Here is a 26,991-nt window from a genome sequence, read left to right as displayed (position 1 = left end):
ATGTTCTCATTACTCTTCCACGTTCTTTCTCTGTCATCCGTTGTTCTTGCTGGGAATATAAGAAGTGGTTTGGGTCACGGAGGATTTGATGGAGGCCATGGAGGGATCGGTGGAGGTCATGAAGGAATCGGTGGTGGCCATGGAGGACTCGGAGGTGGTTATGAAGGAAGTGCATTAGGAGGGTGTAGTATTTTGGGAGGAGCTGGAGAATTGGGAGCGGGTGGAACATTGGGAGGAGGTGGTACCTCGGAAGGAGGTGGTGCCTTGGGAGGAGGTGGAGCCTTGAGGGGATGTGGAACCCAGATACAAACCATAACTCAACAGATTCCGGTACCTGTACCCCAGCCCTATCCTGTAACAGTTAATCGACCTGTAACAGTTAATCGACCAGTACCAGTGCGAGTGCCACAACCGTATCCTGTTGTCGTTAACAGACCGGTGCAGGTACCAGAATCACAAACTCATCCAGTAGAAGTACCCAGGCCTGTTCCAGTTCCTGTTACAAGACCTGTCCCGTATCCTGTACCACAGCCAGTGCAAGTACCAGTTCAAGTGCCCGTATAGGTAATAACTTTACATATAAAAATATGCGGATGACAAAATGAGATAATCTAACCTGAAGAAATGCTAGGCATTGAATTCAGATAAAATCGATAACAAGATCCATAAGTTGGCATTATTTGAGGAATAAGTATCCACTAGGCAGTGCTTTCTTCTCGAATTCACTTTTTAGTTCTTTCGTTCACTCATTTTGAAATTATAGTTGGTTTTTCATCACAAAATTTTGTATATTTCAAAAACGACGACAATTACAAAAAAATTTTGGACACTTCGGAAATGCCTTAATTGAACTGCAACCAAAGCTGACTCAATTAATTTCTTGCATCAAACGCGAATCTCCGTGAGCCGGCTCTTCACCAAACACCAATTTTCTTATTTATTACTGTTTTTTGGGTTCATAACCTTCCATAATCTCAGAAATGAATGAAGAATACAAATTTTCTTGTTGCTTCCATCGCAAATCTAATCCCGCCATGACTAAAGCCTTGACTATCTGTATTTCATCAGTTCAATAAAAAAACCTGATAGAAGTAAAATTTACACATTGTTAGACACAGTGCAAAATAGCCCATCACAAATACTTCCTTTAATCGTTAATCCAACTTTCAGATGCCTGGGAAAGGTACTTCTTTGGAAATCTCCCATATTTTTTGTATAATAATGGAGGAGTAGAAAGCCAAACAGCTTCTTTTTCAGAAATGCATCAATAGTAATATCACAATACCTCGAAATATCATCAATTAATTTCAATTTTTTTAACGAAAACTTCATTGTTCAGCAATATCATGAGAACAAACAGCATAATAAAACCACTCGTTTCACTATTACTGGTTGCTCGTTTGATATTGCTCAAAAATGGACATACATCTGACAAAGTTTCAAGTTCGAGTGGTATTCGTAAAGATGAATTTCTGAAAAATTCTCGGATGAAAGCATCGATATGATAAAAAAATATGAATTCTCAGAATTAACTAGTTTTCATTAAATGAATAACAAGAAACTTCAACAAAAATATTTGCTTGAAAGTATAACTAATATATGAGTGACAACACCTACCTGTATGTATCATTAATACATCGCGTATTCTTTTCGGTTTCATTAAAATTCAGTATAACATTTCCATTCGAAATAAAAATGATCTTGAGATTTAATTTCGGTCTCCTGGTTCTGTTCTTTGTATTGGTGAGTTTTATTTGATTTACATTCATTTCAGTTGTCATAATAGAGTTAGGGTCTAGTTACTATATACCAAATTAAACCTGTATATTTCTGTGCAAGCATTCAAGCATTAGCCACAATCACGTGTTAATATATGATTTCATTGGTTCAATTTGATTAAGACAGTGACAATGATTGCCATTGTGAGAATGATGCATAACTAGGCCCCGAGAGTCGAGTATGATTCAATAATAGTTACTCCTAAATGTTAATTTCATAGCTGTCAGTATTCGGAAGAAGTGTTTTATCGCTGTAAAACTGTTTTTGTGGCCTAGCCTTCAATTTTTTCATCATTTTTTCATCGTCACAGGGTAAAGTTGTTCCACAACTTTACCCTGTGACGATTCCACAACCCTATGCGGTTAGAGTACCCCAAACCGTTATAGTACCAGTACCACAACCTATAAACGTTGGCGGTGGAGGAACTGGGACCGGAGCCGGAATTGGAGGTGGAGTAGGAATTGGAGGAGGAGCTGGTTTTGGAGGCGACTTCGGTGGTATCGGAGGAGGTTTTGGAGGCAGCCAAGGGGGATCTATAATTTTGCAGGAAGACATGGAGGTAGCACCGGGGGTGCGGTTTGGGAGGCGGTCAAGGGGGCAGTTACGGAGTAAGTGGTAAAGGCACCACCAAATTGCCCTCCAAATTGCACACCAACGTGCAATTTGGAGGGCACCATTAGGGGATTTATTCGTATCAATTACGAATCAATGGGAATTATGAATTTGATTCCAGAATGAACTATTCAGAAAATAATGTCAAATAATGTCATTCATTTTCAAATATCTTTGATGTGCTTTTACCCAGTATTTCAACACCTTATCGACTTTTCTGAAAATTTTCACAATCTGAAAAATAAAAATTGTTACGGAATACTTCACGAAGGTTTGAAAGGAGGAAAACTTTTTATTTCACCCCAATAAGTTATTGTGTAAATCCAAAGTATTTTTCACAAGAAATTTCATTGTATATCAGTAACTTGTCTAATTTATCATTTTGCCTACCAAAAAAAGATTTAAAAAATTGAGAACAGATATGCATCATAACGTTTCGGAAGCTGACATCTGCCTCCGTCCTCAGAGTTGAAAAATTCATCTTGCAGGTTTTCCTGAAAGATTGTATTATTATTTTCGTTTTTATTATATATGTATTACTATTTTTTCCTGCTCACTATAGAAACCCAAAAACTAACAGGAAACTCGTTCGACAAAAATTCAGGGAATTTATTACCTCTATCGCTAAGCATTCACGATAACCGCTATATCCCACTGAATTTCACCGTAAGAATAGGAATCATATTTCGGATGCAATAAAACCCAAGTAAAGGGGAAAATTGATGCCCTTTTCAACCCTCCAGGGGATTGAATTGCTTCTATATTGATCAGCGGGAGCATTGTTAATGCAGTTAGTTGAATTTTATAGGTTTCCGGTTCCTTTGCGAAAAAAAAGCGAATTTATTGCGAGTTCGGTTATTCGTGTCTACTTCGAGGATGAGAATAACAGTAAAAAGTGAAGATGTACAAAATCTGTAAATTACAAGCTTTGAAATCACATTTGAAGCGCAGTTCGAAACATTAAACCGTTCAACACTATTTATTCAAAGCAATATTCGACAAAATTGATATACAATAAAATAATTAAAAAAAAACAAAATGAATCAATTAATCATTCTTCAATATAGGTTATGTAATTTTGAGATAGGTTAATTATTATGATGATTTGTAATTTACCGTTTATTATAACTGATACGAACTGGATCAAACCCCCCTGATTGAGGGATGTTAAACTCAAAGAAGTATTAATGTGTCGTTAACTAAATGGAAACAAGAATATTTCAAAATAGTTTATTTATAGTATCCCTAACAATATATCACAACGCTCATTCTAGAGAAAAAAAATGTTTATACATTATTAACTGCAAAATAAAGGACTTGAAATAATCAAATCAAAAAGCTTGAATGTTGCATAATATGGACATAACTATTTAACATGCAATAAAAGTGTGACAATCATGAAAAGTACTAAACAGTAAAGTTACTAAACACTCAATTCACATTAAAAAAATCGAATTGATTTGAAAACAGTTTTACAAAATAATAAATATCCATTTGTACTCATCAAAAGTAAAGGGAGATTCTATTTTGTCTGTTGCCAATTATTTTTGTCAAAATCATAATACAAAAAAAAATAAAAATTTGAGGCATAATACGATATCTCTCAAACCCACTGGGGTGCCAGTACCTCCTTCAAAATTTTTAAATGGAACGAGAGTAGTTTTCTATGTACCGATAGAAATTGAACATGAAAATTTGAAATCGAGTGTTCACACTGTCCGTTTTGTTTATTGAAGGCTTGGTTGATATTTCGATTGAACAATATACACCATATGAACTACATGTTTATTGGCAGGTTCCATTTGAATTTTGATCAATTACGATGCCTAAACATTTAATTTATTGAGCTTTAGATATCAGAGAGTTTGGTGAGATCACCAAAGTTCCATTCGAGTCTGAATTTTTGTTTTTTTTTCTGAATGAATTGGCAGAGAATTATATCTGAACTATATTTCTCTATGAACCTAAATCATTTTATACTTCTAATTTCAAGGTTTTCCATGATCTTGGTTTAACAAAATAGTGGTATCAATTGCGAAACTCACAATTCTGCCTTCAGCAAAACTAAACTAAACTAAAACTAGATTCACATTGTGAACCAGATACGGTTCATTACCGTTCCTTGTAATCCATGTGTAAGAATGATAGGTTCATACGTATGTTGGAAGTTGGTGGATTTCATCATCCGTTTATTTTGCCTCTCTAAATTCATTTATAATCGGAGATTGAGTATTATCTTCTTCAAATCTAGATATTCTGATTTTGAAAATGTTTTCAAAAATTTTCACGATGCTAGAAATGTGTGACATTGGTAATGATTTTCTTTCACTTCAATAACCGTTAAGAACAGAATCGAAAGACAATCAATATAATGATTATCTAATGTTGAAAGGTGAGAAATAGAACTTTCTATGTTTTTTTTACCACTTGTATTTGTACTAGCGTTACTACAGTTTCGTCCTATCAGAACATTTTTAAACGTTGTTTTTTTCTATTCATTTGGAGAGATGTGTGTATATATAAAATGTATTCGAAACTTGAAAATTAGATACTAACATGTAGTTATCCCGTATTAAAAAAGCAAACGAGGAATGAAAAGAAAAGAAAATGTATGCTTTAATACCGTATACATCGAGCCTTTAATAATGAAAAATGAGTGCCTTCGCATAACTCATTTTGCCGTAGTCTATATTTCTGGAAAAATCTAACATTTCATATCAAAGGATGCACCAATCAAACGAATCCCTGCGTTCTGCAATCAAAAATTGATCGCCTCGTTACGAGTCCATTTATGCGAGGAGCGCAGTTGGAGACTCGCGTAGATTTCAAATTGTATGTCACATTATTAGAGGACATCTCCCCTCATGGAATTTGATTGGTGCAAAGTGATTATCGGGTTGAATAAGACATTATTACTGAGACAGATACAGTGACAACAAGGGTCATATTTGATGGGGAGATAGAGGTCGAATTTCAACCCTTATAATAAAAATATTATTCGAAATAATCTAAATGAATTATTTCCACTCAGTGGCATGATTGAAATAATATATGCAACGGAAAATATTCTGCGAATTTACATTCCATCCATCCACTGAGGGAAATTTTGAGAAAGTAACATTTTCCATAGGTGCTTCTCAAAAAATATAACGCAGTCGTTAGTAAAATAATTTTGAAAGTTTAAAGATGACCACATTATCACGATTAAAGATGTTAATCGAAGTAGATGAGATTATTTCATTGTGAGTCTTTGGACAGGAAAATCACAGATCGTAGTATCTCAAGACATGAATTACTTGCAGTTTCTACCAGAAACATTTTCAGGAAAGATCTTTTAACACACGCACGAACGCAGCCGTACACACACAAGCACGCACGCACAACCTAATTTTAACAATAGTTTATGTTTTCAATATGTCAAGTCACTTGACAAAGCTATTGTGCTAGCGAAACATGTGATATATTTTTCAAATAAAGTTTGTGGAGATCAAATCGTGAGGTGTAGGTTTTGAAATTACTATGGATCTTCATCAAGTAACGGCCGAATTAATCAGAAAAAAAAAATAGTTTATGTGTTATCGTTTCTTCTTTTTTCATTTGTAGGTTGGTCAAGCTTTGCGTTGATATTATGTAGATATTTTTTCTGACTGCAGACTATTTTAGATGTTTCAAACTATCGTGTTGTCCAATATTTTTGACTCATTTTTATTGTAAATGACTTGCTACAAACATATATAAGTAAGTAACGTAGTCAATAAACTTACTCTTCTTACTTTACTTAGTTTACTTTATGTACTTCAAAGAAAGATTCGTTAGGTCGTTCTGAAAAAAAGTTCCTATAACATACTCCGGAGTCGCTTCGTTTTTGAGATTCAGGACGGTATTTATAAAATATCATAAATATCCTTACACCGATTTGGTTTAAATTTGCTACAGTTATAAGGCGCTTATTTAGCCCAAACTAGATTGAAATTATTAGTTCCAGTGGCGTCTCAGTGGGCACCACAGCCAACAACATTGAGAAAACAAAGAACGCCACTGACTATTTTGTAATTTTTATTTTTTAGATTGAGCCACCGAAAATACAACTTTTTCGTCGTTTGTTTTTTCTTCATATCAAGCAGCCATGATTAGGATAGATGTACACGTCACATACTGTTCCACTGAACAAAATATAATAGAATGTCACAAACGCTAATAGTACCAGAGAACTGACAAACATGTGTGACTCACAGATAAAGAGTAAATCAAAAGTCATCATTCAAGAATTCATTAATGGAGTAATAGGCTTTTGAACACAGAAATGTCTTTAATTCTTTTTTGAACTTTTTAAGTTCCAGTTTTTTGATATGTTGTATAAGTTGATTGAATATCTTTAGTATATAAAAAATGAGACGGATAATTCGCTTTTGACATGAAATCTTTTTCAGAATTCACACAATCCTCCCATGAAATAACATGAAATGCAAATGGGAGGGAATCAATACAGAGCCGATAAGAGCCATCTAATTCATCGTAGACTTCAGTTTTAAAATTGCATAAAATCTAGAGCTTAATTTCTTGCAAACATGCTGCAGTTGATCACTAGATGATCTAGGTGGGCCCCTAAAAATTTTGTATTGGTGCTAATTGATAAGTTGATACATTATTAATACTTATGTTATTGTAAATTTGTTAGCATTTGAAATTGATACATACGATTATATTCAAATTTAAGATGAGTTTATTTCTATTACACCAAATTCCAAATAAACATATAATGTCTGAATAGCATTTTGAAGTGCCTCTGATGTCTGCGCTGTAACCACTTGAGGAGTCGTCTGCAAACATCGTGACAGATCCTATTGTTGAAAAATCGAGCATATCATTTATATTCATATTCATGATGAACATAAGTGGCCCCAGTACAGACCCCTAAGACACCCCAGTGTCATTCTTCATATGTTCAGAACGAACGTTTTCAATTCTAACATATATTTGTGAACAGTTTTTGTAAAATAAAATCTATTTGTATACTATCGAAGGCACATGAAATCTCACACTCATTCTCGGTCGAAATTCTCACATGAAAACCATATTGGGCAAAAGAAAGACGTGCGCTCAAAATTGTTCGAAGCAACATTTAAGTTGCTGCGATCTGATTTTTTGTGTATGGGTATTATTCTTCCTATTTTAAGACATTGCGGAAAAGTTTCATAATTCAGATCAATGAGATGAGCTGAAACGAAAAAGATATATTCTTTAACAGCATTCAAAAATTTTACACTTATGCTGTTGTCACCAACACTTTCATTTTTTGAATCTGATATGACCTTACCAACCTCTTCTAAAGTTACATAGGTGAAGTAGTAGCTATGATCGACAGTAGTAGTTGAGGTAGGTATATTTTACTGACTTGTCATTACCGCATTTATCATTCAATTTCTTGTGTGTTACAGTGCTAAAGTGAGCAGCAAAATAGTCCGCAATTTCTTTAGGCTGATCAATTTTTCGTCTCCTACTTCAAATGATACCCTTTTGAAATGTTTATTTTTTCCCAGTTCTACATTAACAATTTGCCAGAGGGTTTTCTGTTTGTTTTCAATTTTCTTTATGATTTCATAGTTATAGTTTTTTGCTCCACTTATAATTTCTTTCAGTTTATTTTGTTTTTACTTCAATTTTGCCATTTGTCATAATCATTTACTTAAATCTATTTTGCTGCCTCTCTTTTGGCATTCAATTTGAATAAACTGCAAAATTGAAATTGATAAGAAAATGTTCCATCTCGGTATCAATATCATATCCGAATGTATAGGCTTCATCAAAGCCCATATTAAAATTGTGTGTGAATTCTAATCTGGTGAAACTGTTTTGAATTCCCAGCTTCTACTTACCTTGTCAGAAATATAAATTGACCCTGAATTTTTATCACATACAGCTGTCAGATGACCACCCATATTTGGTTGCATTATATGAGCCTTGGTTATTGAATTTATGCAGTTGGTGAATATGTCATCAATTTTTGATTTTGAAATCTTGCCATTTTTGTTGCAAGCGATTCTAGTTGTTGTAGTCTAGCGACTTGTAAGAATTACTGTTAAGCCAGAACAGGTAATTAATTCATCTGCTTTTCTACAGAGTTCGTTATATAATCGACATTTAGGTAACCATCATCTCTATATTTAATAATGTATTCGTCAGAGATTTAACATTCACGGTTAATAATTTTATTATTGATCTATACTTTAGGCTGTTACGATTTTATAGGGGGCTGGCTTTCTGAAAATTTTTCTTAAATTTGAGGAGGTGTATTCCAGCTATATATCTGGCCATATCGCCGGGATGTATACCTTGTCCACAAATGTCATTGAGAAAGAGATCTTGAGAGATCTATATCTGGTGCTATTGCCTTTAGTATACTTTCCAAATCAGATGCACTGGTACTTGGCTGAAATTCAAATGCGCCAACCATTTACGCTTGCTATAGGTACTCATGTCATGTCTCTCAGTAGACAAAGGGCAGGCAGGCATTTGTTATTAAATTTGATGACGTCGCGTTAAGATAAATTAGCATGCCTGTCTTGTAGGCATTCAGTTTTGTACACAAACTGTTTTACACTCATTCTGGCTGATGATATCTTGATTATTCGGCGTTTCTGATCGTTCCAAAACCTTTCGTGTGGCATTTCTGAATTTTAACTTATCACTGATATTTCCGTTTTATCAGTTAAACTTTTGTTGGTTTGATTTTCTGACGAAATGATGATTTGTTCTAGACTGATATGATTATTATTGATTGATTCGTTTGTTTACTATTATGATGAAAGGTGAAACTGGAACTTCTGGCATGAGAGTGAATCCAAACCAAGCTCTCTTTTCAATCAACAGAAATTCAATATTCTCTATTCATATCTAACAGGATACTCTTTCACTTTCCGATATACATCAATGATTTCGGGTAGAAACGTGCGGAAAATTATCTCGTGAAAATTCTCGTGAATTTTAAAGAGTGATGCATAAAAAAGAATACAATGGACAGTTTGGAATGAGACTTTTGTCACTGTTCATGGTTTTAATGCCACACTTTGCTCTTTCCAGACTTTTGCAAGCATCCAAATATCTAGTATATACCGATCTCAACAATTTCAGACAGTTTTCATTCATTCTATGGCCGTTCTTCAAAGCGTGTTGAGCGTCACCATGTTTTCTTGTCTTCGGAATCAGCTGTGCTGCATGTTCTTTGAAACGAGTTTTAATGGCTCGCTCATTCTGACCCGATATATTTTTTGTCACAGTCCTATTTCATGTATCAACGACCTTTTATTCTCCAATAACTTGTATTTAGAGTAACCTTACATTTGTTGAAATGAGAAAGAAGTTTTGAAGGTTACTTCCATGTTCAACTTTTTGAAAATACAATCTTATCCTTTAATGTATCTTAGTTCATACGGATGAACAATACAAATCAAATATATTTCTTTTCGAAAAGTCGAAGATTCGCGAAAATTCTTCTTAAATTTACGTTTCCTAATAAACATATTTCACAATGTAGTACCTTTCTTTACCCAGGGCAAACGCAACGACACCATGGACAAGTAAGTTTAGACCTGCATTTTGTGTTGTGTACAATGGTATGAGCTATCAAGAATATATGTGAAAGTACTAGTATTCTTCCGGTAGACAACAAATTCTAGACTCTGGTTACTTCTTATCTGTCACTGGTCTGGATTCCTGGCCATACTGGCCTGGAAGGCAATGACTGACTCTCTTGCAAAGGAGAGTGCTGCAAGCGGCTTCATTGGACCAGAACATGTCATTGGCATCGCTTTGGGCTAGATGGAAAGAAGAGATTGGCTCACTCCAAGGCGTTTATTCACCCTTCGAAGCTTGATTCCAAACAGTGTGTGTCGCCTACGTCTGGAAAATGATGAAACTGCAGAGCATATACTTTGTGCCTGCCCCGTTGGGGACCGAATCAGGTTGAGTTCGGCAGATCCGTACTCTCACCATCTGACCTGGAAGACCACTCACCATACAAACTTATCGGCTTCGTTAAGAAGCTGGGTTTATTTGGCCGAGTGTGAATAGGTGTGAGCCACAATACACCCTTATGGGTTGCGGTGGAGGGTCGTATAGACCCACTCACTTCAGACCTACCTACCTACTTCTTATCATTAAGACATCCAAGAACGGTAACTCCTTTTGTTTATATCAAATCGCAAATAGATCGGATACAAGTCCGTGGAAAGTAATCTGATTCATGTTTTGTTTCCAATTCAAATCTGCTCATGAACAGATTAGTTATGGAGGTGAAGAGCGGGTTTCGCATTGCCGTGCCTTCATGCTTTCTGTAGAAACAGTTGTTGAACTGGAAGCAATTATGTTTTATGTTTATTTTTGTTATTTGTATGTCGCCTTTTCGATCACTTCCCCACTGAGATTATTGATCCTCAGAAGATACCCCAAATATTCAAGAGTGTTTGGTATAGAGACACTTAGAAACAACAAAAATACATCAAATTATACTTGTTTTGGTACTATTATGATGATGTGCTTCATGAAGTTGTAATTTATAAAACTATATGTTCTAATGGAATCGTTATGAAATTGTAGTAATTAAATACTTAGATTTTTTTTTAATTTGCTCAGTTTTTGCGAATTCTATGTTGTAAATTATGGAAATATATATGTTGACCTTATCGAAAGCTTTAAAAAAATTGGTATAATAAACCCGCATCATATGCCACAAATTGACTGAATATCAATAAAAAAATCATAACTGAAGATTTCCACAACTAAAACGAAATATGAGAAATGCCTGAGACCAGTAACCAAAGATCTTCAGGGAGACGAATTTTTACACCCAAGCGACAAATTAAAATCCATCCTAAATTATTATTTATTGATTATACGGAAAAATAATTTTTGAGGGCCATAATTTGATCATCAAATCAAAAAGAAGTACCTGTGTATATCTTCGGATAATTTAAGTAACTTATAAAAGACAAATAAACCAGTATGGGATAACGGTTTTGTGACAGTTCAGAAAACGTTCGTGAATGTAATAATATCAGATACCATTTCCAGAATTAATTTTGCTTCAAGTATCCACAGAGGTGAAATAACCAGCTATCGAATTGCAGACATTCTCAGAATTTGAATAATTCCATTGTCTGCCAAAAGTCGAAATATTGAATATTTACAGTGGAATAAATCTAATTAAACCGAAAGATGGTGAGTTTTAGGTGAAGTAAATTACGAGAAAGTATTCGGGGTTGAAGCTTCGTAATACGATTCTCCAAACTTTATGAAATTCCGACGTGAACGAAACGAAGGGTGGATCACAGAGACATGGAATAGGGAAAAGCCATAAGAAGTATGCGCGAGAGTTGACAAAACGTCATTATTCTAAACAACAGAACTGACGAATATAACAGGCTCAAGTTGACGACGGTATTTGAAAACTCAAACGGAACAAATAAGGAATATTCGAAATGAACAAAAACAACTCACACGAATGGAAGTTAAGGAAAATCAACTGTGATGATTATGAAAGTTAGTTCAAATCTCTTGTATCTGTATGGAAAAAATCTGTTTAGATCTTTGATTGAATTAACCAACACTTGATGAAAATCCATAACGTATTGAAGTAAACTTTTAATGTAAGATTTTCACTAAACTAACTAGCTTTTGATGAAAGGTAAAACTAACGAAGAATAAATCCAAAATAAGCACCTTTCCCAAACACCAGAACTGCAATACTATTATCGAAGCTCGTTTCACTAACCAGGATGGCGTCTTCAGGAGGAGAAGAAGACTAATTTCCAACTCTAAAATTGGTCTCTTTCATATCAAACTGGGTATAATTTCACATTCCAACACACAACAATGATTTCGAATAGAAGTTTGCCTGAAATAATCTCGTGAAAGTTCTCGCAAATTTCATTGTTGTGAGACGGAAAGTGAAAGTGTACCTTGTCAGATATGAATAGAGACCAATTTATCTTCAGAAGATGCCAACTTGGTTGATGAAATGTGCGTCGAAAATAAAGCATTACTTGAATTCTCCTTAGAACTGTTTTTTCGTTAATCAGCTGTCTCCCCCTTACGAACGGCAACCCGTAGAAGTTAACACATGTGAGAGTTAGGGATAAACTAGTCAGTAAGAGAAAAAATACAAAAAAGCGTATACCGGAGAAATTATATTTTCATTGTGTACAAGAAGGGAGTTTCAGTACGTATTATTAAACGAAAATGTCTTATATGATGTTATTATGTTTAAAATAGTAATATATTGTAATTATGCAAATGGTGACTTTTTTACATGGAAGTGGTAACAAAAATAGAACTGAACTCTTTTTTTCTCAAAGATGCTACTTAACAGAACCGAGTTTTGGTACAAATCGATAAAGTCCATCTTGATAAACATGTTGATTGGGATACGGTGTCGACAGAATTGAATTCCGATGACGAACGCAAAGTTCACGAAATAGATGGGCTGATTAAGATTCTGACTGTTCGGTGAAGGACAGTGATTATAATCCGGTTATGGATGGAAAAAAGTGACCCTAGTAAGTGGAAGATGATGAGTATGCTAGAACTCTTGTGCCCCTGTTGACTGCTCAAAATGTCGCTTTAAGTGTAACGAAGATATCTGAAGAGAACAGAAGTATTGAAAATGTTACTTTTACCTTCGGAAGGATTCAATTTTACATAAAGTGGAAAGCTGTGTTCTAGAGAGACGAAGACTAACAGCTGACAGCGGCAGAAAACCACGATTAGATTCTAAATGTTATTTCCAGGATTCTAATGAAAGTAGAACCAGAGTCTGTAATTTTTTTTATTGAAACACTAGCGATCAGCAAAGAGGTCATTGAACATGCCTTTAAATTTAAAGGTGAGGCTGGAATGTTTACTGGCAAAGACAGTCGGGGTAAAAAGGAACCGCACAATGAAACGAATGTTCTGGATATTGAAAAAGGTAAAGAATATACTGACACCTTTCCTGACACAGACTCTTATTATATTGCAAAGTCTACAAAACGCAAATATTTGTACTCCAAATTACCAACTGCCAAATTTTCAATTACCAAATTTTCAATTACAATTACTATTCTGTTTCAAATTGAAAGAAGATCAATGCCAAATGTATTCCCAATATAACAGTGCCGATGTAAGAAAAAAGGACGAGGTAAAAGATAAATTTTACCGTCATATTCCTCGAAAAGAAGCTTGCTCTCTCGGTAAAATGAAACAGAAAGAACGTGCAGTAGCAAAGGGAGCCTTATATATTACGGTCGAAAAATTTGTAACTACAATCTGACAGCACCACCAAATAATGCGTATTGTCTTGCATGGACATAATTGAACGGTAAACGGGGAAGTATGAAAATCGAAACTTGCTTTCTCAGGCTTCCTGATCCTGATTATACGACGAAACTATCATTTATCTCCGATACATGCGGTGGCCAGAACAGAAATAATTACGTAGGCGCATTGTAATTATATGTCGTTTGAACATATCCTGATACACAAATGAACAAAACTATCTCGATCCTGGCCATACATACATGGAAGTAAGTTCCCGTGTTGGTGGTTGAGTTGTTGAATAGCGTAAGTTCCGCCAAGATAAAATAAAGACCATTAATTATTATTATTATTACACCATGTATGATTGGCTCACTATTTTTCGAACGGCAAGAACGTGCAGATCAAAGAAAACACTTTATACACTAGAGGAACTTGAATATAATGATTTTATAGTCTTGAAACACTAGTATTACGGGGACCTACCTGTTTCCGAAACAGTTATGAACGCAATGATATAAACTTTGAGTGTCTACATGAATGTAGACAGCAAGAATAAGTGATGTTTTTTATCTTTTTTTATATGATTCCTTAGGTTTCTAAGATTTTCTTTTATGTAAATACTACTTAATGTTTTGAATAACTATTTTATTAGAGTTTTTGTGCAATACAGAGTTTAGAGTTTTTATTGATTTTTAACTCAATTTCAAATTTCCAAACTGCTTTTCCTCAAAACTCTAAAAATGTAAGTTATATTGTTATTGCAGCAATCCAACAATGGTAAATTACGATAGTATTGCAAGATATTGTCCGTAGAATATAATAGGATGTGGATACTCTGTCTATTATTCACTATTCGCATGCATCATTAACAGCGCTCTTCGTGAGCAAAATTGTTTGTTTATTGATGCAGTGTCAGAAATTCAAAAGCCTGTTATCAAGACGAGAACTCAAGAAAAGAATCCTTGTTATCTGTAAAAAGTATTCGCTTTGGATTCGCTGAAGAGTGTAGGTACTTCAGGTACACGAATTCACCTATGACAGTTGTAATATTTTTTCACATTTGTAATTTGAAGTTAAATATTCATATTTAAAAAAAATACAACATTCATAACTCTAAAATACAAAAAATTAGTCTACATACATGGAGTAAGTATACTTGGATACCCGTGGATGCGACAAATCAATTATTTTACGTCATGGTAAGGTGATCCATTTTTGTATAGGGATTGTGTCATAATAGTTCTTTGTGTACCAAATGATACTCACGGTACATTTGATTTTTTTTTATAGTGAAATGTAATATTGATGGCAACGGATCATATATTCACAATTTTCTGCTCCATTTCACTTCCTGTTGAATATTCAGTTGACTCAAAGTTTAATAGATGAGAAAATGAATATTACGAATGAAATTTAAGGCATGCATGTCTCCCAGCTCCCACACTGTAAAATTTTTCAATGCTCGCTATCTATTTCTCTGGTTAATACCACTGACGGAAAATTAAAATGAAAAATACTAGTAATATCGTAATACACACCTTCATCCACGCCAATGAAAAATTTGATAGGAGTCTCCTACATACCTGGAACAAAAAATGTATTATAATCTGATCATTACTTACAGTTAGGATTTTCCAATTCAATTAAGTCAATTATAACTACTGATTTTTTTTTGTTGGAGTCCTTCAGAAAATTCATAAATTGATTTTTTTTTCTATTCTGTGTGGGTTCTCAATAATGATAAAAAGTGGCACTTTCAACCAGATTCAACAACTTCATTTAATTATTCGAAATACAACTCAACACATTATTTTACAATTATTATTACACCTATTTCACTTGTTACCATCGCTTCTAGTGTCACCGCTTGTGTCGTCTTCAATTGGTGAAGTTGTCCCTCGATAATATAGGTGTACTCCGCTCAAAAAAGGTGACTTAATGATATGATGAATAATACACCATTATTACAAGAATACTGATGGAACGGAATGGTTTTGAAAATGAATTCCTTTTTGAGATAACGAATTCGTTTCTTTAACTTCCAAAAATTCTTCGAACTACTCACAGAAGTAAACATTTTTTTTTCAAATATAGCTCAATTCTGAATATAGCTCAATTCAGTTATTTTGAATATTGAATTGATATGATATTAATGCAATGATTTAATTTATTTTAATATTCCAATTGAATAATTATTATTAAATTTGAAACATCACGAAATTACTTTTACAGATTTACTCAACTACAAAGATCGTATTCAATAGGTACTTACATACAGTAAAAATCATTCAATATTCGTAGTTGGATGTCAAATTGAATTATTTTTGGATTAAATGGTACATATCACATTGATTGAATTGAATGTCTGTATGTGAATATTGAATGAGAACGAATTTCAGTACCAGTTGTACAAAAAATTATTCATTCAGTGTAATCCAATGGTGTACGTAGGGCTTCCTCCCCGAAATGTTGAGAGACCTAACAATATATCCTAGATGCATTATGGAACAGAATAATAAATACGTCTTTAGATTGTTCGGAATATCATTGAACCAATTAGTGTGTGACTGGCCAAACGATTTTTTCTGTTTAGGATTGCAGAGGAACATTTGGATTTCAGGAAATTTCTAACCGAAGAAATGATCCAACTCTACTTGTTTAAAAAAATCAGTGGCAGTTCTAATGTGTCCCAAAAAAGAAAAACACAACAATAACTCATGAAATATTGAAAAATATCCGAAGATGGAATTGAAAAGTTGGAAAAAGGATAAGTTTGAAAAAATGTCCAATGAAGTTAAAATATAAAAGGGGTTGGAGTAAACTCAGTTGCATTCAATGGATGCAGGCTTTGCAGATAGGGAAGATGCCAGATGAAACCTGACTTATGCTCCTTTATAAAAAAAAATACAAATATGGTGGGTATATTATGCAATGATTTTTAGTTCAATGTAACATTTTCAATACTCATTAATAGAATACTCTGATTTTGAATATCAAGCATGCTAGATGCTCGTAGGGATGGATGCTGTTGAAACTCTAGATATGCATGAAGCTCATGTGATCTTTACGAACATAAATAGTTTGACATGAGAAAACGATTTCGCAAGTACATATACAATTAATTTTTATGAGGTTCATAATTAGAAACGGAATCGAGTTGTGACTCACCATATATATTATTAGTAAAGGCTCTCCATTTTTGAGGTTGCATTAATTATGTATATTATAGGAGCGTGTTCTTCAAAGAATGAAAATCCCAAATCGGCTATATTAGTCACTATACCGATCACCAAGGGATCATCTTCAAGAGTAAGTTTGATTTTTCTCTTGAAGATGATCACTTGGTGATCGAAACACATATCGAGATGTTGAAATAACGGTTTGGTGTTGGGATTAAACTCCAGTAATATCCATTACTACACCAAATATTCCAAACAGTGCATCGCAAGTACTATGCGGAAAACAAAAAGGAAAATAGTTCGGAAGTTTACGATAACAGAGCATTCTTATCATATTTGTATTGAATATATCAAGCTGCGTACAAGTAACGTAATTAAAAATTTTCTGAATTTTCAGAAAGGAAAATGCATCAATCAAAGAATTGGAATCAATAAATTTGGTGCTATGGGTTAACAGATTTCAACATTTTTAATTTAAAACTTCCAAATCCAGATTTTTTTGCAATGAGGAAAATGAGCAGTATGTCTATATTCTGAACAATTGAGTAAATAACATTCAAAATTTATTTTTGAAAAATCTCATTCATAAAAAAAAATAACAAATCGACTACGATAAATGTAAAAATATGTCCAATAGTAACCAAGACATTTTTCATCAAATAAGTATTAAGTTGAAGGGGATTGAAAAAAACATTGTTTTTTTGAAGGTTGTATGAATAGATGATTTTTTTGAATTATACCGATTGTACCCATAAATAGGAACGACTTGGCTTTTTCCATAGGAAGAAAATATAACATTATTTTTCTGTGAGGAGTTCAACAGCCATGGTAGAGGGGTTAGTCGTGATATTCTTAAGTTCACTTCGAGAGCGCGTTGAAGCCATACAATATGGAAACTAGTTGTTCGGAAACCGTGAAGTGTCCGTGAAAAACATATGTTAATAATGTTTATAATTCTTCGAGAATAAAAAATCCGCCCGAAGAGTACAGTACACTGCTTTTATATGAAAAACGAAATACCTACATCAAATAAAAATTTGTCAGTTATTCGTGAAGACATTTTTTGTATTAGAAGAACTAAATTATGGAAGACATTACAAGAGCTGAAATTCACTTTTGGATAACAAGATAGAAAGAGCATGTTAATAAAAAAATCAGAGATTGTATATCTGTTTTTTATTTGGATGAAACATGGGTCAATGAGGGTCATACCGTCTCGAAGGTTTGGCAAGACCAGAACATCCAAAGTGGAAGACAAGCCTTCATGGAAGGTTGGTCTACTGGTTTGAAAATTCCAGTAGGAAAAAGTTGTCGTCTAATCATCACCCACAGCAGTAGTGAGATATTAGTGAAAGATTGATTGATGCTATTTGAATCGAAGAAAAATGGGGATTATCATTATCATCATCCATTCCTGGCATCCAGTAATGGATAACGTAAATTACCACAGTAGGAGAGTCGAGAAACTGCCGACATCGTATTGGAGGAAGGCAGATATTACTGAGTGGTTACAAATGAAAGCTATTCCTTTCGAATCAACCATGTTAAAAGCGGAGCTCCTCAACTTGGCTAAACGTCATAAGTCAAAATTCGTCAGGTATGTCACCGATGCGATAGGGAAGTCTAAAGAAATGTCGGTTCTTTCGTTGCCACTTCATCACTGTTATTAGAATGCAATAGAGTTGCTTTGGGATCAAGTTTAACGGTTCATCGCAAGGAATAACAAGAACTTCAAACTGTGTGAAGTGAAGAAATGCCTATACAATATAGGAATGTAGGCTTTCACGGCTGGCGTTAATGTTTTGATTGGCTTCCGGGTTTTGCCGTGGGATTCTTTGGTTAGAATCTCCAAACGTTTCAACTGCAACAGTCATCTTCAGTGGCGTGGTCAAAGTACTCTTTTTGACGTATCAACTGAAACATTCAGTTGACACTTCGTGTCAAGCAGTGCCTCTTGCTTGAGACGACTATGTTGCTTTCTTTGATGTACCGCTATGTTGAAATTCTTTCACCCTCAGACAATACCGAATGTACTATAGTAACATGTTTCGAAAATCATCTGGCACCGTGCTAGAGAGTACAGGTGGAGACATCACTGCTTTGAAAAGGTATGGATGGTGGAAGTTAACATGTGTAGCGAAAGGATATATACATGGTGTTTATTAAACATGCGGCAAAAAATTAGGGCATTATTCCTTGGATATTTTGTCCTTTGATAATTTTTGATAGGACGCTTTATTTTGAAGATACGGGGAAAGAATTTCGACAATAACAATTTCAAAATTACTAACGTAGCCAAAATAAAAGTATAATGTTCTACACTGGATCCACCAAATAACAAAAAATCTAACAATTTCGTTGGTATCAATAACATTCCAATTACAGTGGAAGATGTGGAAGATTTGAGAAATCCGAAAATTGCTGGGTGCAACGAAATCAGAAACGATCCTGGTGTTTTTGAAAGAGTTCGGGAGTCGAGGAGGAGAAGATTGGATTCTTGCATAAGAGCGGGGGGTAGTCACTTTGATACCATTTGTTATGATATCCAATTGCTCGAGTTTCATCATTAATTTCATGAACAAAAAATGATCCTGTGAAAAAACTCTTTGTTGGGCACTTTAATGATATTATCAGCAATCGCACGTTAAAAAGTAAGTCGCCGTTCATCCTTAACTCGCACAAGTTTCGACATCTGAGGGAGCGATAGGTGGTTAACAGAAAACACATTTTCAACAAACTTTCATGCGGGACATCCTTTACAACTGAATTTTATTTTAAAATAATCCTTAATGAGTCATACAAAAGTATAGCATACTACTCGCTCGGATAGCCATTTTTCTCGCTCGTTGAATAATCAGCCGTTTGATGCGAGATTTCAAAAATTACAATTTTTGTATCGTGTTCATTTGCGGGTTTTGGTTTATAACTGGATCAAATGAAAACTAACCAAAAATCGAAAAAACATTTCAAAAATTATCGAATACGTCTGGAAAGTCATTGAATTTGCAAAGACATGTTTGCGTTTGAGTAAAATTATCAGTAACACTTCTTGATACAAATTTTGCCTATTTACTGAGTATTTCTTTACGGTGTTAAACTATTCATAAATTAATTTTTCAACTGGAATTTTTTTTCGGCATGTGCATTGGAAAAAATTCTTGTAGTATGCTATCATAATGATGCATAGAATATCCCTGGTGTGATCATCCGGAAGCACTTTCCCATGTAAAATGTTTTATTAAAATTTCTCAACCTATGGCACTCTTGACGAAGAGTGACGAAGAGATTCAATAAATTTCAGCATACCATTCACAGAGGTGTTGAGTACACCTCAAGTACCATTACTTGGCAATGACAAGCTGGCACTTCAACTCTTGATTCTGTTTACATTTGGGAATGCATTGATATTAGGTGACACATATTTTCCATATCGTGGTCCATAGATTGAAGATCTGAACGGGCGACAGATTCTGATTCTTGAACCATCTATCACATGTATACAAAGTTGAGCCAGTCTCGCATTGGAAGTTTTTGACAAAACAAAAACGAATCGATAAAAACACCAAAATTTGTATGCATTTTGGCTATGTTTTTTAATAATTAGACAGTACAATACAAATTTTTATTTTCGAAGTAAAACTTTGCTCAGGCTAATCGGGTGGGGTTTTTTCCTTTATTAAAATATTCACAGGTAGGGTAAATTTCACAATTCAAAATAAAACACTAAAAAGCCTACATGATTTTGGTCGTCGCGATATTCATTTATTGCGAACAGTTAAATGAATATTGATGAAAACCAGTACTTAGTCCCCCGAAATTACAATTTGTCAGTTGAGTAAAGGAGAATGAATGTGTTGGCCAAACTGATCTGAGATCAAAGAATGAGTGGGTTGAAGGAGAAAGACGAGAACTTAGAGTTTGACAAAGGTCGAAAAATAGATGAAATATGGAGAATGCACGAATGCAAAAACTATGGAAGAAGCCAATTATACAAGTAAGCCAAAAGCTAACAACATATCCCTCAACCTTTCTAACTATATTTTGAATGAATTTTTCTGTCGGCATTAGTTGAAATGTGCAACTGAATACAAAAATGCACTTAAGGTGGCAACAAGGTATAAGGTTGAAAAATATTTTCGTCATAATGCCGGCGTGACTCCCCTACCTGGAGTGTCATAAACCATATCCTTCATTTTCATTCCTTGTCTGGAATGCCTGAGGTTTTTCCACTTATTCGAAAGTGTGAGGAGGGAGGTCAGAGGGCTTCAGTTTACGTTTGCTTTTTGAACAGTTAACATTACTGAACAAAGTTATTTGAGTGAGTTCTTTGTGAGGTTTGGGGGACTATGTCTTCTACAGTATCAACGTTCGGGTTCGATTTCAAGGCAGAAATAAATGGTGTATTTATTTGGTCACATGTCTCATCAAATCACTGGCAGTGAATCACCATCGAATTGTCAAGTTTAACATAGTTTATTTTATAATATACGGCAAGTGAAATTGAACACCATAGGAGCTGCAAGACTTACAACACAGGAAGTTGTATGTTTTTGAGAGGAAGCTAAGATACCAACCAGACACTTTAAATATTGTGTTGAATAGCTTGAAAAACTGTACGGAGAGAAGATAAAATTACAAAAAACGCTAACAGCTCAAAACAAAAAAGTAGAAGCTCTCAAGTCAGCCATTGATGGCTTTTTTGTTATTGCTCATCAGAATGCATTTAAAAACATTGTTGAAGAAGACAAGTAATTTTTGTTACTCCGGAGAAAAAAGGACGTCCCGGCTACATGAGGCGTTGACATCTATTTTGTAGATGCAGAACAAGAAAAATGAGACCAGTAACTAAAATAGAGAGATTGGAAGAATCAAAAAACAAAGTAGGTTAGCAGAGTATTTCTCTTTTCTTTTTTCACGTTTTTCCTATTTTTTCCCCTTTCGAGATTGACTTGAAGCCTATTCCGTGAATGCTTTGCTTACCTGTTACCGCCCAATCGGTTTTTTCCTTTTTTTTTTTTAGAAGATGTAAATTTAACTTCACAACTAAAATCTTCAACGAGCAGCACATCAGGAGACGAGGAACAAGAAGAGATGGATGTGCATTTTTCCGACACAGAGGATGGAGGACCAGAAATAAAGGAAAAGACGTATGCTAGAGAAAGCGAAGAGATTATTACCGAAAAATTGTCTTCATTATTTAAAAGATGTAGTATTTCAGATAGAGACACAGTTCGAATAATATCAGCTAATGCAGAGGCGAAAACAAAGGACTAAGCTTATCAAACATGGATTCGAAAATTTTTATTTAGAAGGAGCTATTGAGTACTGAGACGAAAAATTACTTCCAGATATTTTGAGTAAAGAAAAAGTAGAAAGGGTAGCTGTTTTGATTAGGTGTGGGGATGAAGAACAGTTGATAGGAATTCCTTATCTTGAAAATGATACGGGAATTACTCAGGCAAAAGCAATATTTTCAGCAGTTGAACAGTGGAGGACAGACGATAAATTCATGGCAATGTGTTTTGATACCACTGCGGTATTTTCTAGTCGCAATACTGTTGAAGCAATTATTAGAGTGGCATATCGCCACCATATTCTAGAAATTATTCTCAAATCAGTTTTTGATTTGAAAATGTCCACAACTTCTGGCCCCCACTGAATTATTTTAAAAACGTATCAGTCTGGATGGACGAAGCTAGACAAGATAAAATAGAAAACTGTTATTGAAGATAAAAATATTAGACATTGAATAGAGAATTCAGATGAAATACCACTTTTTCTTATTAAACAATTGAAAATTCAACAGCCAAGGGATGATTACAAAAAAATTATTGATATTTGGTTAATTGTTTTAGGTTAAATGATGAATCATCTGTGCTACCTCCATTCTGAGCAAGTCGCATTTTCTTTCTTCTTGATAAAAGTGTAAAATCAAGCATGGCTCAATCAAGTGGATAATTCATAAGAAAATCAAACTCTAAATTGTTTCAAAAGATTTGAAATTGATACAGAATTTTTTTAAGACGGGTCCTGATATATGGTGTAAACATGCACATTATTCAAATGAAAAAAACATGTGGAACGGTTTCAAGGTTGTCAATGACAAAGCTTTGTCATTGATAAATTGATCCAAGACTTTGGTTCCTGTTTGACAAAAGACGAAGAACAACGACAGTTTCTGTTACAAGTTGCATCTGAATGTCGAAAACAAATTCTTGACTCTTCAAAAGCCACGTTATCTGAGTCATTACCACCTTAATCTGATGATTAGGTGTGAATGTAAATGATAATAATACAGTATTTCTTTTATATTTGCTTTCCTTTTATATTTTGAATAATGAAATATTATTTCTTCTTGTTTTAATAAAACAATCTTTCATTTTCTCCTGAATCCATCATTTTCAAGTTGGATTATGCTGTATTTACTTTGAAAACAGTTTTAACTTACACCCTTTTTTATGAACCAATTGAAAAAATGAATGAAGCATAATCTTGACAGCAGATATAATTGAATCTTCAAATATTGTTAGGTATTTTATAAAAAAAAATATAAAAAGTTAAAACTTCAACCTTAATGAGGCACGGGTTAACCTTATCCAATCAAGCTAAAACTTCACCAATCTCATTTTTTACGAATTAGCAGCTTTTAGGGGGAGGGTCTCCTCAAAAAAATTCCAAAATTTATTTTTCATGACCACCCTAAGTGATTGCATGAATATAATAAGTTACCATATGAACGAAATGGTATATTGAATAAAAATACAGGAAACAAAATATTGCTGATTTGTTTCATGATATGTTCCTGATGTCCGACTCAAATTTGTGGCAGAAACAGAAGATGTAGAGACACATACAATTCATACAATGGGTTAACTGAAGCAAACGAAAGATAAGTAGCCTATATGTAATACATATGTATATGTAATACAACATTGCAAAGCTATAAACAAGCTAGTTAGTTAGGTTTTAAAACACAAGAATTATACTAGGTTCAAGATATGTCCAGTGATCAATCTATAATTATGTAAAAAAGGAGGCATCAAACGTTGGGAGGCCTCAACGTGGAAAGGTTGAAAATGAAGAAATATTCAAAATCTCAAGACGATTGAAACCGTTGAAAATAATTAAATTAACCCAATATTATGAGGAATCTTGAGAATTAAATCTGCCAAAACTTAAATATTCAAACCAATTAACCAAAATGAAGTAGTATTTTCAGTCTTATTTTTTTCTTATTTCAGTCAAACAGAATTGGATGAAATGTCATACTCATACTTCAACCATGGAAAGTAGAATTGTAAATAGAATCCAAATATATGAACCCTCAAGAATGACACATATGAGTTATATTTTGAAATTTGCACTTTAATGATTCTCATCATTATTTTATTTTTCAAACACTTTTAGAAAAAAATTAAGTGAAGGGACTAAAAGAAGTAGATAGAAATTGGCGATGGTTGGATTTTTTTCATCTGGAGAACTGCGTTTATATGGAATAAACTTCCCGAGAACGTTTTTTCAAATGGATTTAATCTCTTATTCTCCAGCGATTCAAATCCAATGTGAATCACTACTTTCGCACAGGCACCAGCCTGAGAGCGCCTTGAGAATTTGTCTGTAGCGCTTGTGTTTTGTCCTTGAGAAAAAAAATGTCAAAATAAAAACATAACAAGTGAAAATATACGTTAAAATGTTAAATACGATCATATTTCTGATCTCAGAAAATAAAGTGATTTTGAAAGTTAAACCAAACCACAATTATCATTGCTAGTTTCCCTTCGCTTACTCCTTGAAATAATTACAGGGGAAAGAGTCGAATTCCTTCAAACCCCATTCCAGCCATGAGAAAAAAGCTCTAAGCACCCTTCCAAGGCGGCAGGCGATCCGTTCAGGGCTAGGAACGGCATCAACTTTCAGACGCAATTAGTCGGCAATGATGCGGGTCTTAATTTATATTTAAGTCTGTTATAGCATGTGTTGCTATAAAATTACATCTTGGGTAGAAAATTTATAGTCTGAAGTTTACGAATATTTATCGTTTCGGTCCCCCCAGCCGCAAAAATTACCGAGCAAATACAAATTGCCCACATCTTTAGTGATGAATGCCAGAAAGGATGTAGAAGACAATGGGGCAATATTTAACACTGCAGCTTGAACTATGAGACCAGACTGAAAACTAGAAATATAAACCATATTTTAAATCCAATTTCTCAATCAACTTTTGAGAACATGCCCAATTTAAAAAATCCCGGAGAGTACATACTCCAAACTGAAATACCAAACAAAAAGATTGTCGATTCCAAAACACAAATACGATCTGGGAAACGTAATGCAATCATGCATTCAATATTGCCAGGAAATTGTGTCAATCCAAACTATGTGATTTGAACCCGGCCTAGGCAAAAGCAAACATGTATAATAAAAAAAGTGATACGAAATTAATGACAAAGCTTTGAAAAAAAATAGAGGATAGACGTTGGGAAAGAATAGGAAAGTTGAATTCTGTGTTCCTTGTTCTTTAACACATGGGCTGAAAAGTACCAGGCCTAACAAAGAAAATGCTTTTTTTATTGAGTTCATCCATCAAAGTCCTCAATTTCATTGATAACCTCTTCATTCGAGCAAAATTTTTAACCAGTCAGCATTTTTTGAGGTCTGCGAACAGCCAGTAGCCGCTGGGGAGCATTTCGAAGTTCAATTCATGTAGTTTTGTCTTTGTTTTGATTTACTTATGCCACGGTGCATTGTCTTAATGAAACATTTTTTCCTTTGCCATATGCTGTCGTTTCTTTGCAACTTTGGCCTTCCAACGCTCCAATAACGCTATATAATATTCACTATTGATTGTATTGCCCTTTTCAAGATAATCGATGAATATTACACAACGCACATATCAAAATAACCTTTCCAGCCGATTGTTGTGCTTTCGGATGCTTTGGACAAGGTTTTGATTCCGGAGGGAAGCGATGGATCCATGTATTTCATCAGTTCGGACTTCCATTGTCTGATATAATATAAATTGATTAGAAATCCCTGAAAAAAATTAAAAAGATTAACCGAAAATAACAATTTCATCAAACAAAAAAACTGAAATTACAAAGAATAACATACAAGCAACAACAAAAAAAAATTGAAATACTAATAAAAGCTGAAAATTGAAAAATATCATCAACAAAAAATGAAAAATAAAAATTAAAAGATTCCAAACCAAGTTACGTCTCGACGTTTCGATTGTTAGTATCCACGAGAAGTTCAAGTTGCTAGGTGTGCGGGATGGCGGAAAAACTTGATGTCGGCTCATGGTTCAAAACGCATTAGAAAGGTCAAAGAGATCGAACAGTGGATGCCCATAATATGAAAGATGGACATAAATCATTACGTTCCGAGGTCGGTTTTTTTTGCTATTGCGCAACCAAAATGATCCTTTTATGAATCGGATGGTCGCGTGCGATGAAAAGTGGATTCTCTACAACAGGAGACTTTCATGACAGTGGTTAGACACCGGTGAGCCACCCAGGCACTTCTCAAAGACGAAAACCCACCAAAAAAGAATATGATTAGTGTATTATGATGATTGGCTGTGATCATTGCGATGCATTAAAACTTCCTGCAACCGGGTAAAATTATCACAGCAATGTCCTATCGTGAGGAAATAATCATCAGCAGCCGGCACTGGTCAACAGAAGAGATCCAATCTTTATCCACGACAATGCCCGTCCGCATGTTTCACAAATAACCGTGCGAAAATTGAACGCAAACCGACCACCATCTCTTCGAACAATTCGATAACTTTCTCACCTTTAGAACCTTCGCCCATTAGGACCAGACAAAAACGGTCTTCATCGATTTCATCCAATCCCAAGTACAAATTTTTAATGCTTACGGAATTTATCGTGTTACGTTGGCAAAAGTGCACTGATTCAAATGGCGCTTATTTCGATTAAATTGAATAAGTATTACAGTTCAAGGAAGACTCACGAAAACGGACAAAATTTTTGAAATAACCTTATATATTACAGAATCACGTAACTGGAATATCAGGATCCAAGATGACTCACACTCATAACATCATAACCCAGTTTCAGAATAACTCTGCTATAAAGATTATCAATAAAATTCCATCACACAG

At 34.3% G+C, this 26,991-nt stretch overlaps 1 protein-coding gene across 1 annotated transcript; it reads left to right on the top strand.

Annotated features, from left to right (window-relative positions):
- Positions 1-22,136, top strand: LOC111505251 (uncharacterized). The gene is made up of 3 exons (XM_074169734.1): positions 1-558; positions 2,090-2,387; positions 21,883-22,136. The coding sequence occupies exons 1-3, from the start codon at positions 1-3 to the stop codon at positions 22,134-22,136; spliced, it is 1,110 nt and encodes a 369-aa protein (XP_074025835.1).
- The last annotated feature ends 4,855 nt before the right edge of the window (positions 22,137-26,991 follow it).

The sequence above is a fragment of the Leptinotarsa decemlineata genome, unplaced genomic scaffold (genome assembly GCF_025532065.1).
Source record: "Leptinotarsa decemlineata unplaced genomic scaffold, Ldec_3_MD MMD2_P_RNA_scaffold_6, whole genome shotgun sequence".
Taxonomy (NCBI): Eukaryota; Metazoa; Arthropoda; class Insecta; order Coleoptera; family Chrysomelidae; genus Leptinotarsa; species Leptinotarsa decemlineata.
The sequence above is the reverse complement of the archived record's forward strand: the minus strand, read 5'-3'. Positions and strand labels throughout refer to the sequence as shown.

What these genes read in the sequence shown, in the direction of transcription:
- LOC111505251 (XM_074169734.1), top strand. Translation starts at nt 1, where the DNA reads ATGTTCTCATTACTCTTCCACGTTCTTTCTCTGTCATCCGTTGTTCTT. An exon ending in AAGTACCAGTTCAAGTGCCC is followed by an intron (nt 559 to 2,089) that starts GTATAGGTAATA and finishes TCATCGTCACAG; the next exon opens with GGTAAAGTTGTTCCACAACT. An exon ending in GTCAAGGGGGCAGTTACGGA is followed by an intron (nt 2,388 to 21,882) that starts GTAAGTGGTAAA and finishes TTTTTTTTTTAG; the next exon opens with AAGATGTAAATTTAACTTCA.